General features: G+C 36.1%; 1 protein-coding gene across 1 annotated transcript; it reads right to left on the bottom strand.

Moving 5' to 3' along the window:
* Positions 1–4,242: 4,242 nt before the first annotated feature.
* Positions 4,243–7,432, bottom strand: LOC117628432 (abscisic acid 8'-hydroxylase CYP707A2-like). Its single transcript, XM_034360891.1, has 7 exons — positions 7,049–7,432; positions 6,597–6,915; positions 5,918–6,310; positions 5,635–5,824; positions 5,437–5,543; positions 5,005–5,123; positions 4,243–4,827 (listed from the first exon to the last, which is right to left on the bottom strand). The coding sequence occupies exons 1-7, from the start codon at positions 7,264–7,266 to the stop codon at positions 4,734–4,736; spliced, it is 1,440 nt and encodes a 479-aa protein (XP_034216782.1). The 5' UTR covers positions 7,267–7,432; the 3' UTR covers positions 4,243–4,733.
* Positions 7,433–16,237: the final 8,805 nt, after the last annotated feature.

Here is a 16,237-nt window from a genome sequence, read left to right as displayed (position 1 = left end):
CTCTATCTTCTTTTCTTAATCTCTTCCCCTAAATTCAAACTCACCAAAAACCTAGCCTTCCAAAGTTGAACATTTCGCGGTCTTGTATCCATTTTTTTTCCTACTTCAGCGCTCTAGAGAGAAGGACATAGAGCAAAAGCAAATATTCATCAAGTCATCAAAGAATTTGAAGAGTGGGAGACGAAAACCAAGAGGGTTCCCTTTCCTAGTTAGAATTTTCCACCATGCATGTATTTTCAATTTTGGAACAACAAACATTCAGACGTAATTAGGAAACTAGACTACAATCATATCCATAAAAATGGACTTATCATTTTCCCAGTTCCATCATCCACGACATCAAAAGCGACACGACGGACACATGTCCACTGCTTACTTATTCAAAGTCAACATTTTCGCAAAGTTTTGAACGTAATGAGAGTCAAAAATATTTATGACGTGATGGGAAAGTCAATAGAGGCTTATAGTTAGTTGGTTGTCAAAAACATGTTATTGAAATGTACTTATGATGTGATGAGACAGGGAGATGGTGGACAGATATGTTTCAAGTAATTCACCAAGTCACACAAACAAGGTGGCAACGCAACGTGTTCATTTCTCATTAATTTCTTGATTACTCTACTCTAAAAAATTCTTGCATGGGAGGTGAGGTGTGCATGCAACACCTCTCTTCCCTTCATCCTTTTATGTACTTGTCACATGATTAATTATAGCGAGAGAAACATTTGTATGATTCTATAAAGTTTGAGATCTTTGAGATCTTTTAAATTAATATTTGTATGATTTTATAAAATTCGAGATTTTTTAAATTAATAATTAGATAATTTCAGAGACTTATGAATTTAAATATAAGGATAATACTTTGAATAGTTAGTATACACCCGTTGTCTGTAAGAATTTCACCAAGTTATTAAAAGTTGTCTTGTTTTGACCTATTGACATGCATGACTCTGTTGTGCTGTAGTTTTGAAATGAAGGGACAAAAGTTAATAAACATGGTTGGGAGAAAACTGTTTATTGTTGAATTTGCATTTTTGTACTTTTTGCTAGATTTTCAAAATGTGTTGTTCATTTCCTCTCGACCTGTTCAGATGAAGAAAGGTAGAGTCTTAAATAGCACAGTAATGCATGGTAAATGGCAGCTAGGTAGGTTATGGGTGAGTGCATGGAGCTAGAAGAAGGGGCTTAGATGAGCTGATTTTGGAGCTAGAAGAAGGGGCTTAGATGAGTAGAAGAATAAGAAAGATTTATTATGGAAAAAATGTAAATCTGGAGTGGAAGGTCGGGGTGGGTACAATTTTGGTCAATCTGACCAAACCATTCAACCCGATCATAGTGGATTGAGTTAATCATTCAACCCGAATAATTTAGTACACAAATTTAGTATCCCTAATATTATTGGTCCAAGGAGAAGTGGTTGGGGAAGATGAAGGAGAGAATTGGCTAAAAAGATCATTGGCTATTCAACAATTGATGTTGGCATTAAAACATGCGGAACCGGCCGAGTGACAGAAAATTTTCAAGGCGTGGTAACCGAAGTTTGTCCTATTATTTGATCAAATTGGAAACATTATGTTGATAAAGAAAGTTGGCAATATGATGTTGATGTGATCATAGAGGGTGAGACAGCGTACATATGGTTTTATGAAGGGAGAAGAAAATCGTGTTGGGAAGAATGAAAAGAGAGAGAAAATCCAGCAAACTAGGAAAGTCAATGTTTCTAGTGAACAATAACGAAGAATTTTGGAATGGTAGGATAAGTGATCTAGAATGTAAGATATCCAACGGAAAAGAGCTTATGCTGTTGTGTTACTAGCTCAAGTGGGTATTTCTTCTACATGTATTGTAGAATATTTGTTTAAACTTTAAATATCATCCTCTAGGATCAACATGCCTTCGATATTTCTAGCAATCGGGGCTGATTTTTCTCAAACGTGGGATAATGATATGCTGCACAATAATGAAGGATGGGGTTACGTGTAATTAAGTATATTTTTATCTTATATTTATGATAGTGGTGGGCATCAATCCGGTCAAATCGATTAAACCGTCTTATTTAAATTATAATTATCGGTTTGGTTTGGTTTTGATCAAGAAAAAATCGAACAGTTTAAAAAATAAACCGAACTATAAATGATTTCGTTTTGAACTTTTGCAAACCGGCCTAAACCGAACTCGACTGCCTACTTATGTGTGTGAGTATATATATATATTTATTTTATTATACATGTGAATATATACTTATTTTATTATACATGTGAAGTCCTCTAATTGGATAATATTTACATATGGATGTTGAATTTGAAGTTTGTTGGAACTTTGAAGTTATTGATATTTTTCAGATAAAGACGATAGATTGCATCTATAATTAAGGCAAAAAGGTTAGCCATAAGAGCCAGTACAAATACAAATAACCACTTAAAGTTATTACAAATATGGAAGCTCAATAACCACAAGGGGTTAATTCAAATACAGAGGACTCCACTGGAAACATCATGCGCACAAGTGTACCTCCACAAAGAGCGATAGAGGGCCAAAGAAATTCCGACATAAAAGTCACAAGCCTGCAAAAGTCAGGCATAGACCACAACGCACAAAACTACAACTGCAAACTGTAATCTTTAAACTCTTACAAGTAAAAAAATTACAAATAGATACTATGAACACGCAACAAACTCAAAAAGAGTTGAAGCACTTATTACAGATAAAAACTAAAACACACAAAGCAAATCAAGAGCTGGAACCCGAGATCTGCAAAACAATCAAACAAAACTAACAAAGGCAACCATGTAGAGAGAGAGAGAGAGAGAGAGAGAGAGAGAGAGGATAAGGAAGGTGAGGGGAGGGGCGAGTAAGAAGGAAGTGAGGTGAGGGGACAAGTTTGGGAAGGAGATGAGTAGGGGACGGGGATTTGTGTGTCAAAGCAGAGAGGAGATGGGATGAGGAGGAGGAACAGTGACCTCTTCCCCCCTCAAGGTCAGTGTGGCTAGAGAGGTTTTTTATTTTTATTTTTTTATTTTTTTTAAAATAATAATAATTATTATTTTTTTTTTAAGGAGAGGGCTAGGGTTTCACATTGATTAGTTATTGAACTTTGACTTTTTATGACATGTCAATTTAGGATGTTTGACACGCTAGAAAATGAAAAAGAAATAGGTAGCAAGTTGCGAATTTTTTTTGGGTACTAATTGGGCTAAGAATGTTGAAAAAATGTACAAGGAAAAAGATTGCATATAGGCCGAAACCGACCAAACTAAACCAAATAAAATGGTTTGGTTCGGTTCGGTTTGGTTTCTTTCATGATTTTGGTCAAAATCGACTCGAACCAAATTGTTATATTGTATTTGATTCGATCACGATTTTGAGGTGAAACTGATACAATCCAAATTTGGCCTAATCATAATTTGACTATTTCTATCTAAAATAATGTGTTTGTCTATTTATTTAATTACCACTAAATGACTAATAGAGTGCCTATTATGTTTTTTTTTTTGGCACGGTATGTTCAACAAAAGCTCGGTTGTAAATCTGTCATAAGAAAAAAACTCGGTTGTAAATGTAAGTTTTCTACATGCTTTGCTTTTGGTACATTCACTCGGAAGTTTCTTATATGATCCACCATATAGGAGATGATGATATGCAAAACTTTTCCCTTATTTTATGCAGATCGTGTCTGCCATTCCATTCCCTGGCTCCTGGCTGCCAACTGCTAGCTACTGTTAATAGTGGGGAAGCAAAGTTCTTGAGTTGTTTATAACTGATTAATACTGTTGTTTACGCAACTATACAGCGTCTAAACTTAGTGAGACATTTTAATGATTGATGGTTTCTGTCCTCATCTAATTGAGATATTTGCTCCAAGTTAAAAAATTGTGTTTGGGAAAATAAAATCATGTATAATAGATATGGAGAAAAACTTACCTTATATTTCATACGATTTTTATTATTATTATCATATCATGTTATGAGAGATAAAAAAAAAAAAGGTGTAAAACATGTTACATGAAAGTTTTATTCGAAAACTATTTCATATTTCATCGCAGACTTCAAAAGTGCCGTAAACAATAGGGCATTTCTGCGCCATCTCTCTCTACTTTTTCTCTATCTCTTGTTAGCGTGATTCTTATTATAAATGCAAGCATCACACCTACTATTATTTCAAACAAAAAAAGTAAACAAATATTCTGGCCGTTTGGAACGTGGTTGGAAGTCACATAAAGACATCACGTTGGAACTCATACAGAACCAAATTCAGTTTCATTCATTGAATTGCATCTTCATCCTGCCTTGCGGCTCTTTACATTTATTTAAGAAAGAAGAAAAATATTTTAAAATTAGTTAAATACAATTAGTTCATCCTTCCTACCTGCTCAGATACAATTATCACATTCGGTGAGGAGTTTTCCTCTTCATGATCTCTTGCCAAAAAAGAACAAAAAAGGAGAAAACATGACATGGTTTGCATATCATGTTTTGGTATGAAGCCTCTGTTCTCTGTACACTTTGGCTTCCTCTGTTGCAGCAGCATGTGTTCCTATCTTCAACTTTCTTAATACTTTTTGGGTATCATCTTTTCTCTTGGCCAAAAAGAAATGGACTTTGGGTAGCTTTCCTTATGCCAAAGGTTTGTGGCTAGCTCTCATCAATATTTCTTCATTTCTTTAAGAAACTAGAAAGAAACCAATTCTCTTGAAAATTGCAATGGAAAAGGAAGTGTCTGGAGTGTTATGGGCTTATGTTTTAGGAGATAATCTGATGGGCAGACCATTTTGGGGAAGAGCAAAGGGGCCATACTGGATGCCATTTTGTGCACCAACCATAGACCACCTGCATAATGCAACAAACAAGGCCATGTCAGCTCCAACAGATCATAAAATCATTGGCATTCTATTTTAAGAAAGAATGGCCTTTTTATTACTGTGCTCTCTGTCCCTGATGCTCTGCCAGAGCCCACCCCCTCAAAACTCAAAAGGTTCAACAACTCAAGGGGAATCAAGTACCTACCTGTACTTTGTTGTTAGATGGTGTAAAAAGACCAAAATCTCCAGCTTGGCTAATTCATTCCCAGGACATGAGTGGGTCCCGCTGCCAAATGGCATATATGTGTTGGGCTTTGGAGCAACCTGTCACACAACATGATTAATTGATGAGTGTCCACTGCATCCAATTCCAATTCCAATGAATAATGTGATCATGATGATGCTGTGGTGGTTCAGTTTTAGAAGAGACTTTCATGCAAGGGAAAATCACTTTTTGTTATTTCTAAGAAATAATGCAATGATACGCGGAATAACTTTTTCACACATTCTTGCATTATTGGTTGGAAAGTACAAAACAGTACTATTCTCGTTATAAGAAAGTTTTTTTTTTGCAGTTTTAGAGGGACAGAACACAGATATATGAAATTATATGCATATAGTATCAAACTATATTCACCTCAAATCTTGAGGGATCAAACTTCTCAGGTTCAGGAAAGATTTCTGGGCTGTGGTGAATGTTTCTGAAAAGTGGTAAAACTTTCCACCCTTTTGGTATAAGATAACCTGAAAAATAATTTTCAATTTTAATTAGGCTAGAACAGATTTTAACTTTCAAGTAAAAACTACATCATTTACTTCAAATTTTTTAACTGACCTTCATATTCAACATCTTCCACAGCTTCCCTGAAAGTAAAAGATAAGATGGAAGCAACTCTAAGTGTCTCCTGAATAACCCTTGAAGTCATTGGCATCTTCTTGGTATCTGCCCAACTCAGAGCCTTCTGGTTCCCTTCATCATCACCCTCCTCTTCTTCTTTTGTCCTCATTATGGCCTCTTGCTCTTCCTGTAAAATCATAGCCAGTAGGAATAAGAACCCACCAAGAACAAAAAAACAAAAAAATGACACAACATAATTGAATTGAATTAGTAATCTTACAGTGACAGCTTGAAGAACACTTGGGTTTTCGCCAAGGTACTTGACAATCCAAGTCAAAACGCTGGCCGTTGTATCACGAGCAGCGAAAATGACACCGATGACGTTGTCAGCAATCTGTTGGTCTGTGAGGCCTTCTTTGTCACCCATAAATGATCCAAGAAGGTCCTTATGGTCCTCCACCTGCTTCCTCTGCCTCCTTGTGGAGATAATTTTAGCCAAGATCTGAGCAAGCTCCTTCCTGGCTTTCATTGATTTGTGAAAGAGTGTGCCTGGAAGATTAATTGGCATTGAATTGTAACCCTTCTCAAGAATGTAGTAGCACCTCTTTAGATCCTCTCTGTACAGAATTTCATCCTTTCCCAAAATAGAAAGGAGTGCAACATTGAATGTGAACTGCAACAACAGCAACAATTGATTGATCAGCACAAATTAAATATATTATCATCCCAAAATAGCTACTACCCATTTTAAATCTTTGATTGCTAGTTGCATAAATATGAATATTATAGCAAGTAGAGGAAATGTTCTCTTGCCAGAAATATATTTCTATACTTCTGTTTGCCCTGTTTTTTTAGTTTTATTTTATGTTCTCTGTTCTGCTCTGTTCTGTTCTGTTCTGTTCTGTTGAGAGAGAGAGAGAGAGAGAGAGAGGGGCTCTGGTCTGGTCTGGCTAACTCACCGTTTTCATTTCTTGGAAGGTGTTGACCAAGCGGCCTTCCCAGGACTGAAGAGAGGCTTTGGCTATGGATTCAATGTCAGGGACTATGCTCCTGATGGCTTCAGGCATGAAGGCACGGAGGACAAGCTTCCTCAATTTGGCATGGTAATCTCCTTGGTGAAAAAAGATGGCTTGTTTCCCCAACATCCTCTCTTTGCTTGCTGGGAAGGTTGGCTTGAACAGATGGGATCGAGTTACAAGCACAAATTTTGCAGCTTCTGGGCTTGAAATCATGACACAGGGACAACCCAAGATGTGGGTTTTGAAGATAGAGCCAAACCTTTATAATATATATCAACACAGCACACATATTAATTCACATGGACATAAAATGAATTAGCAAGTAGGCAATTAAGCAAAACCCCAAGATGTGGTTTTCCATTTGGTAACCTGAACAATGGATGAATTGTTACCTCTTTTGTTTTGAGGCAAAGAAGACATTTGGGTTTTGAGAGTAGAGTTGGAAGGTCTCTCCAACATAGGGCCAACCTAAGGAACCAGGTGGAAGTGGGAGTTTGGGGCTACTGGGAGTGAAGAAGAGCTTGGCGATGAGGGAATGGATGAGAAAGAGGAAGAAAACAACAAAAGCAAGCATGCAAAGCATGGAGTATAAAATACTGCTGATTTCCATGTCTCTAGATATGAATATAGCTTGCGCTTCTTCTTCTTGTAATTTTGGGTTGTTTTAATGGCTGATAGTTTTGTGAGCTACTAAATTGATTGTTGCAGTAACAAACAATAACTAGAGCAATTGAATGAAATGGTGATGAACCAAAAGAAACAACGAAACTGGTTGTGTTGTATTATGTGGTGAAAACAAGTGAAGTGGAAGACTATTTATAGGCTATGATGTGGGTTTTGAGACGAAGATGCGAGGAAAGAAAAGGTGCCTTCAATTACAGCTCGAATCCCACACACGGAATCTGCCTCCAGCTCATTCCCATGCTTTCCATTTCTCTATTGACTCGTCTCTTTTGTGTGTGTGTGTGTGTGTGAGGGAGGGAGAGAGAGAGAGCGAGAGAGAGAGAGAGAGAGAGAGAGAGCACGTGTCGGAGAGAAACAATGCATAAAGAACGTGTCCTAGTGTGCGAGGGTCGTTTGACCGTACAACAGTGCGACTGCCGTTAGTGAATCACGAAAGAAGTATATTTTCTAGTAGTGCGGTTTTTATTAGCAGAAAACAAACACCCACCAAAGTTTAGGAGGATGCAAAAACACCTCGTCTCTTCAGCAATACAAAAAGGCAAAACTTTTATCTCATCATCCTCTATCCGTACTCTTTTCATATTATACTCTCTTGCAATTTCATTTCTACACTCACTACTTTACACCAACCCCACGTACGAATAATCTATCTAATCTACTACTATGTATTACCCAACTATCTTGCGATCTTTGCATGAAATTGCACAATAACTAAATATGATGTAGAATAGTTAACCAAATATCTTGCTATTGTTGTTTTGAAGAGACAAGTGCAACTCATTGTTGTACTGTGACATATGTGCTTTTCGGCCAAATAGCGACATTTGTTAGGTCAAAACAATGATTAATTTGAAGAGTAATTTTGGAATTTTTGTAGTTTGTTTCCAATTAGGATTACTAGAGTTTCTAGAGCTCGAGGTAGTACTAATATCAATATTAGCTAAGGGATTATGGTTGTTATCCCTATTTTATTATCAATAAAACTTTGAGGTTTCTCAACTTTCTAATGGATATTCTAGGTTTTCTTGTGTTTTAGGCTATCATGTGATTGCAAATTATTATCACTGTCAAATCTCATGCATAACTCCATCTTGAACATTGATTGGTTCCTTGACTATCCCGAGTTATTGTGTTATTGGTTGGGGATAGTAAAACAGTGATATCCCCGTTACAAGTAAGTTTTTCTGCTTTCAACAAGACCTGAAGAAGCAGTCAGCCCCTTCCACATTGCAAAAGAGCTTATTGCGTAGTTGAAGAAGTCTGTTTTGTGATTGCGATGCATAACATGATCTAAGGACACCCAAACACACCCCCCCTATACAAGCATGCTTGTATGGCAAGCAACCAAAGGTTCTACCCTTCACCAAAGTGGACCTCCTTCATCCCAACTTTGGATCCACATGTTCATGGGGGCATGTGCCTAAGGGCGAAGCCAAGCTCGAGTGGGCTCCAGCCCAGTGCAATGTTTTTAAGAGCATAAATTTAGTTCTAAATTTTAAAAAGTTCATCTTATTCCCATTCCAAAAAAAAAAAAAAGAAAAAAAAAAGAAAGAGTCTATTTTACCCTAGTAGCTCTTTAAATAAACAACATATGTTAAATTCAGAAATACTGGCCAGCGGCCCACTACCAACAACACCAATATTGTCCCCAACTTAACCACCTATAAAGCCCAGCAGGTGTGGGGTTTTGTCACAAAGGCCTCGGTATTATTAATAGTAGAACCATTCATTATATTTTATTTTTTATTTAGTTAAGTTTCTAATGTGAGACTTATATTCTTCAACACGCCCCCTCACGTGGGACCACTACATAGTGGGTCATACGTGGAGCCAAGTTCACAACGGAGTCAATCATTCAAGTCCAACATGTGAGCACCACGTATTGGGTAAAGGGTAGGGGTAAACATTCAAGCCCAACATGTGAACACCACATATTGGGTAAGGGTAGAGACCCAATTCAGGCCCAGTCAATCAACCTACTCTGATACCATGTTAAATTCTGAAAGACGGGCCAGCGGCCCACTACTAACAACACCGATATTGTCCCTAACTTAACCACCTACAAAGCCCAATAGGTGTGGGGTTTTATCACAAAAGGCCTCGGTATTATTAGTAGTAGAACCATTCATTATATTTTGTATTTTATTTAGTCAAGTTTCCGATGTGGAACTCATATTCTTCAACAACATAACCCTATGAAAGTTCTTGACTCCTCCTTTGGCACCACACCATGTCTTTAGAGAGATTCTGGTAAAATTATGAGAGACTGATTTGTGTGAATTTGCTGTATATTCATCTCTTTGTAGGAGACCATATTTATAATACAAAGAAGCCTTCGAAGCGAAGTACAGTAATAAATTCCTAATTCTATTTACAGTAGGAAATCATAAATAAAGGGAAATCAATTACAATTACTATAGAAATCCTTGGTGAGCAAGGGATGTCAACGGGCCTACAAATTACGCCAACACTCCCCATCAAGTTGCTGCATAGCTATCGCCGATGTCCAACTTGTCCAAATGGAAATTCAAATTATGTGGCCTCGAGCTTCTGCCTGATAAAATGTTGATACACTTCAACATGTTTAGTGTGATCATGTTGAATTGGATTATGTGCAATGGATATTTTAGTTTTGTTGTCACAAAACAGATTCATCACATATGTAAGTGCATATCCAAGCTCAGTAAGGAATTTTTTTAACCATAGAAGTTTGCAAATTCCTTTTGTCATACTTCTGAACTCAGCTTCTGCACTGGATAAGGCAACCACTTATGTTTCTTGCTTCTTCAAGTAACCAAATTAACCCCTACAAATATGAAATAACCTGATGTAGGTAAAGACAGGGCAAAGTTTAGGGTCAGAAGAGAGGGCCATGTGTCTCAACAGACAAGCTAGGCTACTCCTAATTCTCAACCCAACTCAACTAATGCGCCTAACTTATCCAATGCACCTAACTCATCCAATGCAACTAACTCAAGTTTTCAACCTCACCAAGCTTCTCAATGCACCTAACTTGTTGTTTGACAAGGAACTTGTTTTGATTAAGTGGAACTTTGAACCTATGTTAATATGTGGAACTTTGAACCCATGTTGGTGGAACTTTTGATATCTGGTTTGTATCAGGTCTAGACATCATGGGAATGTTAATCATTTTGGAACTTGTTGTTTTGATTAGGTGGAAGTTTGAACCTATGATATGTCTTTTGAATAGGAGGAAAGTTTGGATGTTGTGTCTTTTGATAGGTGGAAAGTTTATTCAGGTTGTTCATTTTGTATTGCCATGGATATTGTAATGGATATGGTTAATTGGTAATGTATTTCCATGGTCTTGCTTATGACAGAGGCTTGATTTCTAATTGAAAATGTTTACTTACCTTCTCAGACTATCAATGGAGTATATCAATTGCTTTCCTTTTACCAGTTACAAACACATTTGTCAAACACAAAAAGTTTTACATTCCAACTAAAAGTTTTACATTTCAAACACAGCTATTACAAAACTCATCTTCCAAAGTTTTACATTTCCACTCTCCTTCCTTTCTACACCACATTACAAGGGCAATTGCAAATATACATTATTTCCTTTGTGTTTGGCATACATCAACCACAATACAATCACAAACAATAAAATACACAGCCCAAACCAAGTCTTTCCCGCCTTCGATTTTTCCTTTGCAGACTTTTTTTTATCTTCCAACCTGTTTATTTTCCTTAGCAGCTCAGGTATGATTTCTTTTGATCTCTCCCACATTTCAGGGTCACCCCATTCCCATAATGTACATCTATTTTGCACAATTTTCATAGCCAATTCAAACAAATTTTAGGGTATAATTTCCCTAATCAGAGCAAACAAATCAAAACCCCAAATTTTGATTTGCAAACTTATGCTTCCACGGACATAAAACCTCCTCCTTGGATGTGAAGCAGTCCAAGATGTCTACACTTTTGCAGTCTTCCTACAATAGCAGACCATTGAAGCCAACATCCTTGCACTGCTCTCCTCAACGTGCACATTCCACCTTTGTGAACCATGCCGTCCCTCAAGTAAGTTCCTCCTCATCTTCACTAATTAGGTTTTCAAAAGACAGTCTGTCCCTTTTATTCAAGGGTTTAGGGTTCGACAATCGCGGGCATCTAGATTTGGTGGAGTTGGACGCGTAATGACGAAAGGACGCTCATAAAGCAAGCACGTGACAGAAGTTGATGGAAAACTAAATGGAACGTGTCGAATTTTGTTCTCGGGGATACATTGGCGAATTATTAAAAAAATTAATATCCTTAATTTTCTAAAAACAAAGGATAGAAAAACAAAGGATAGAAGGTCGATTGAAAGTTAGGGATAAGTTCAGGGGGCATTTCACTAGTTTACCCTAAAATTAATCTCATGTGAATAGTAATGGGTGGCAAAGTAAAAATAAATAAAAATTCTATGGTACACAATATTCACGTGAATAGTAACTCACATTTACTTACCCTTATCTTTTATCATGACAAGTAGGTGAAAATACTCTTATAAATTGTAGCGGTGTAAATAATGAATAGTGATGAACATCATACAACTATAGTTTATTCAGGATGGCTACTTGTCATGTTAATATTTTAATTTTGTATATTGATTCTTGTATGAGACTTACATCACTTCCATTTGAGCAAAGAATAGCATAGGGCGGCCGGCCGAAATCACTCACATCAACACAACTGATAACCAATTTAAAACTGAATGCTAGGTTTCTGTTTCTTGGTGAATCGAAGTCAAATGCCAAGTTGGGAGAATCGGGAAGCTGCATGCATATATAAACAAATCATAAGAAAGGGTTAGTTGGTTATTATCGATCGGCCTTTTGACATCATCCCAAGGCAAGGGGAAGGGGGGCTTTTAATGCCCCAAGTTGAGTTCTGATCTGATCTATCCATCTGTTTGTGATATCAGTCAAGAACATTAAAACATGGACCTGCATGCGTAACGGTCAGTTAGTTGCACATAAATGATATGTGACACTGCAAATTAAAGTCTTAGACGATAGGGGAAGACCACTGGCCAGGTGTCCATTGTATAATTCATCCATGATCCACACAGTTGCACAAATGTCCACAAATGTGTGGGCTAAGGAAAGAAGAATTGGAAGAGAAAAGTCAAGGTGATGCCAACTTTGAACATTAATGAAGGGAAAAGTAGAATGACCACGATATCTACTTCATGCATCCAAAAAGTTTGCAATGTTGAAACAGAGAGAGAGAGAGAGAGAGAGAGAGAGAGAGGAGAAAACTCATGCCTGCATATCTACTTCATGCATCCACGTGTCCCGAGCAAACTCATACCACATACACTACTTTTTTGTTCTTATATATTTTGCTTTTTTGTTATTACATTGCCATTGGTGAGATCCACATTCATTTGTGGCATTAACATAAAAACTAAAACTCAATCATGAAAAGGGTACCAAACCGACACTAAATAGAAAATAGAGCAATTTACTTATCAGTATTGTATTATTTGTTACATCTCAACCGATCATCTTATGCATCTCAATCCATTTTTATTAAAGAGAATATTGTATAGAAGAAGATGATGAATTGAGATGGTACAAAATAGTTTTATTATTTTCTTCTCAATACGAAAGCAAATCTTTTTTCACTTTCACTCAGAAGGGACACTTAAAGGGAATTAGAGCTTTGGTTTTGTTCTAAAACGTCAAGTAGTCTGACTACTGTACTTTAAAAAAAAAAAAAAAGTTTGACTATGAAAATGCATTTCTGTCATTCGAAAATAATTCATCAGTTAGATAATTATACGATTAAATAATGAATAAACCTAAGGCTAATTTTATAAGAAGCATTTCTGCTCATAAATACTCTTTGCTAGAAGCATTTTTGTAATAACAGGATGATACGTAACACGAAAGTTTTTACCTAATTCAAGGCAAAACAATATATAAAGCGAAAAAGTAAGCTAGACTTATTAATCAAGAGACAATGAGATGAGATCCTGATAGTGACCTTCTAAGGAAGATGAATCAAACCTAGGCAGCTGTAAACTAAATATTGTGGTTATATCAGATGAAAATAAAAAAAGATCATATCTTGTGTTCGTTCTATTTATTTAACTCTCATATTTTTTTTTATGGTAAAGCATAGATTCCATAATTTCTTGGCAGCATATAGTTTTAATTTTCTGACCTAGTCATGGACTAGCACTATACTTAACCTATTTGTTAAAATCCATAGATGTGGTATACCACATGTATTTTCAAATCTTAAAGTTATAAAATAAACTTAAGTTGGAAGAGGGAAGTCAATTTTGGATCATCTGAATTGGATTTTTTTGGCTCTTTTCCTTGTTCTTGAGAGTGCCTGGTTCCAGCTATCATTCTTATTATTTTCTATATGAGAGAGATAGAGAGAGAGAGAGAGAGAGAGAGCCCACTAGGTCGACTAATGTGACACTTGAAGTGGACATTCACCTTTGATAATTGATAGTGTATCTAGCTCCACTCCAAGTCCAAAAAATAAAAATAAAAAAAATCGTTGGATTTTACTCTTGAGGACGAGACACTACCATATTATTATATATATACATGCACGATATATATACTATGTACAAATTGGGAATGTGTATAATGACAAGATTCTCCTCTCTCTCTCTCTCTCCCCTTCCCTTGAAAGAAGAGTTTGCGATCCACCATATACCAAAAAGGTCTCAAATCTTTTTGAAGAGATTGACATCAGCTTTCCTTTTTCTGTCAAACTAAATCACTCATCAATTATCATCACATCCTTTTACTTTCGTGTCACCAAAAAAAAAAAAATCAACAAAAAGACTATAACCAGATCAGATTGCGATCTTTGGCTTCCGAAAAAGTTATATCGAGTATCAATTCCCACCGCTATTATCATTAACTGGAATGAGGATATTGACCAGATGCCAAGCTAGTTATAAGTGTTCGTAAGCAATTTGACTAGAATTAATCATTTTGTGCTAATATTCTCCCTGTTATCCGATGGGTATGGCCGTTGATTGAGAAAAACTTTCTTATCACCGATTGTATACAATTATATTATATATTAAGATTTTTTCTGGTTGATAATTAATTTTAAAGATCCGAACGTCATCTCACTCAAAACCAACGTCTCAAATTTTTTTACTATTTTGGTATAAGATTTGACATAGACTTAGCTCAACAAGTTTACAACTTAAAAAAAAGCGGCTTTAAATAATCATCCACTCATTGTGTGCCCAACTTGGAGTGGGGTCATTACCCCTACTTCAAGTTGATCTTGAACATTGTGATCATTGAACCTTGCTTGTTAATTGAACCTAGGAAAGAGCAGGGAGACCACACGTTAAAAAATCATATTGATTTTTTGACTGATTTTTTATCTTGTGCTTTATATATATGTAACGTGAAAGTGAAACTTTCATGTATCCCAGAGAACATGTACAATATTTCTATATATATCAAGACAAGGAAGATGTTGCAGATTTAAGAACCAAACCCATGATCTATCATTAATGCATGTCAACGCATGACGTGTCTCAAAGATGAACGTCTGTACGTATATGTATGTATGTATGTTTTGTATGTCAAAAGCCGTAAGTCTATGGGCCCAAATCAAAACCAGACGACTCCTAGTTTGTGAGAAAACCACCTAGAAGGGCAGCCCCAGTTTGCTGCAATTTGCATGGACTTTAAATAACTTGTTTTTGTTTTGGATTCAGATAAGTTCCAACTTTTTGACGGGTGGGATGGGGTCATCGGTCATCCACTATACAGTATCATAAACCCCCCCTTGCTCAAAACAAGTCAATTTTGCTATATTATTATTATGCATTCCTGCATTCAAACTTAATTAATGATTATGATGTATCTCTCCTGTTTGTTCCATATTTGTTTATTCTTGAATGGGACAGAAGGGTATGGGATGGGATAGGATGAGAGACAAAAATAGTACCACTTGTTCTTCCCCCATGCATGTTTAATTTGGTATTTTGCACCTTTAGGGGTGGAAACCACTCCTAATTAATAACAACCTTCTTATGATGTTCTCAAATACACAAACTATAAATTATATGGCTAATTTCACAAAATCACTCCAATTTATTTTTAATTCGTGCCCGATTATTTGAAGATCCGACAAACTCCTATACTTTAACTCATGATCGAAAATCTACTTATGTGGGATATGAGTTTGGGTACATAATTTGGGGGTTTTTATGTCTGTGAGCTCATATGTAAGTTTTTCTTGAGTTTATGTATGAGTTGGTGAATCTTTACCCAACATTTCAAATTTTAGGGCTACCTATATTTCATGACTTTGCTCAAAGATCATCAATTGAAAAAGAAAAAGAAAAAGTCATATATAAAATTGTTAGGTGATTTAAAGGTTGCAACTAAATACAATCTAGAAGATTACAATGTCTATAATTTAGCTGATTTTTCACATGAATGATAATTGGAGGAAAACTTTAAAAATAGATTATTTTGATCATTCAAAGCTAATTGTGCATAGTCCCCTTTGCATGAAATATCATATGACTCTTTGGATCACTTGATATTTGAACACCACGTAAGGTCATTTGAATGCTAACAATTCTGTCATTTTATTTATTTATAAAGTAATAGCCTAAATTATGTTAAATCAAGTGAGAGGTATTTGAACTTGGGACAGACATATTATCCTACCCAACTGTCATAATTCATTTATGCAATCTTTTGTAATGTTTACGACTTCGATTTTAAGATTTTAGCTTTAGGGTTTAAGTTGTTGCCGTAAATCCTATTCTACACCCTAGACCTAGAGTAATTTGCCAGACCAAAAAAAAGCACCCTAGAGAATAGAGTACATGTAGATAATATAAAAAGTAAAGTTCGAACAGCTGGAGACTCCGCAAAGCCGAT

The sequence above is a fragment of the Prunus dulcis genome, chromosome 5 (genome assembly GCF_902201215.1).
Source record: "Prunus dulcis chromosome 5, ALMONDv2, whole genome shotgun sequence".
NCBI classification, from domain to species: Eukaryota; Viridiplantae; Streptophyta; class Magnoliopsida; order Rosales; family Rosaceae; genus Prunus; species Prunus dulcis.
The sequence above is the reverse complement of the archived record's forward strand: the minus strand, read 5'-3'. Positions and strand labels throughout refer to the sequence as shown.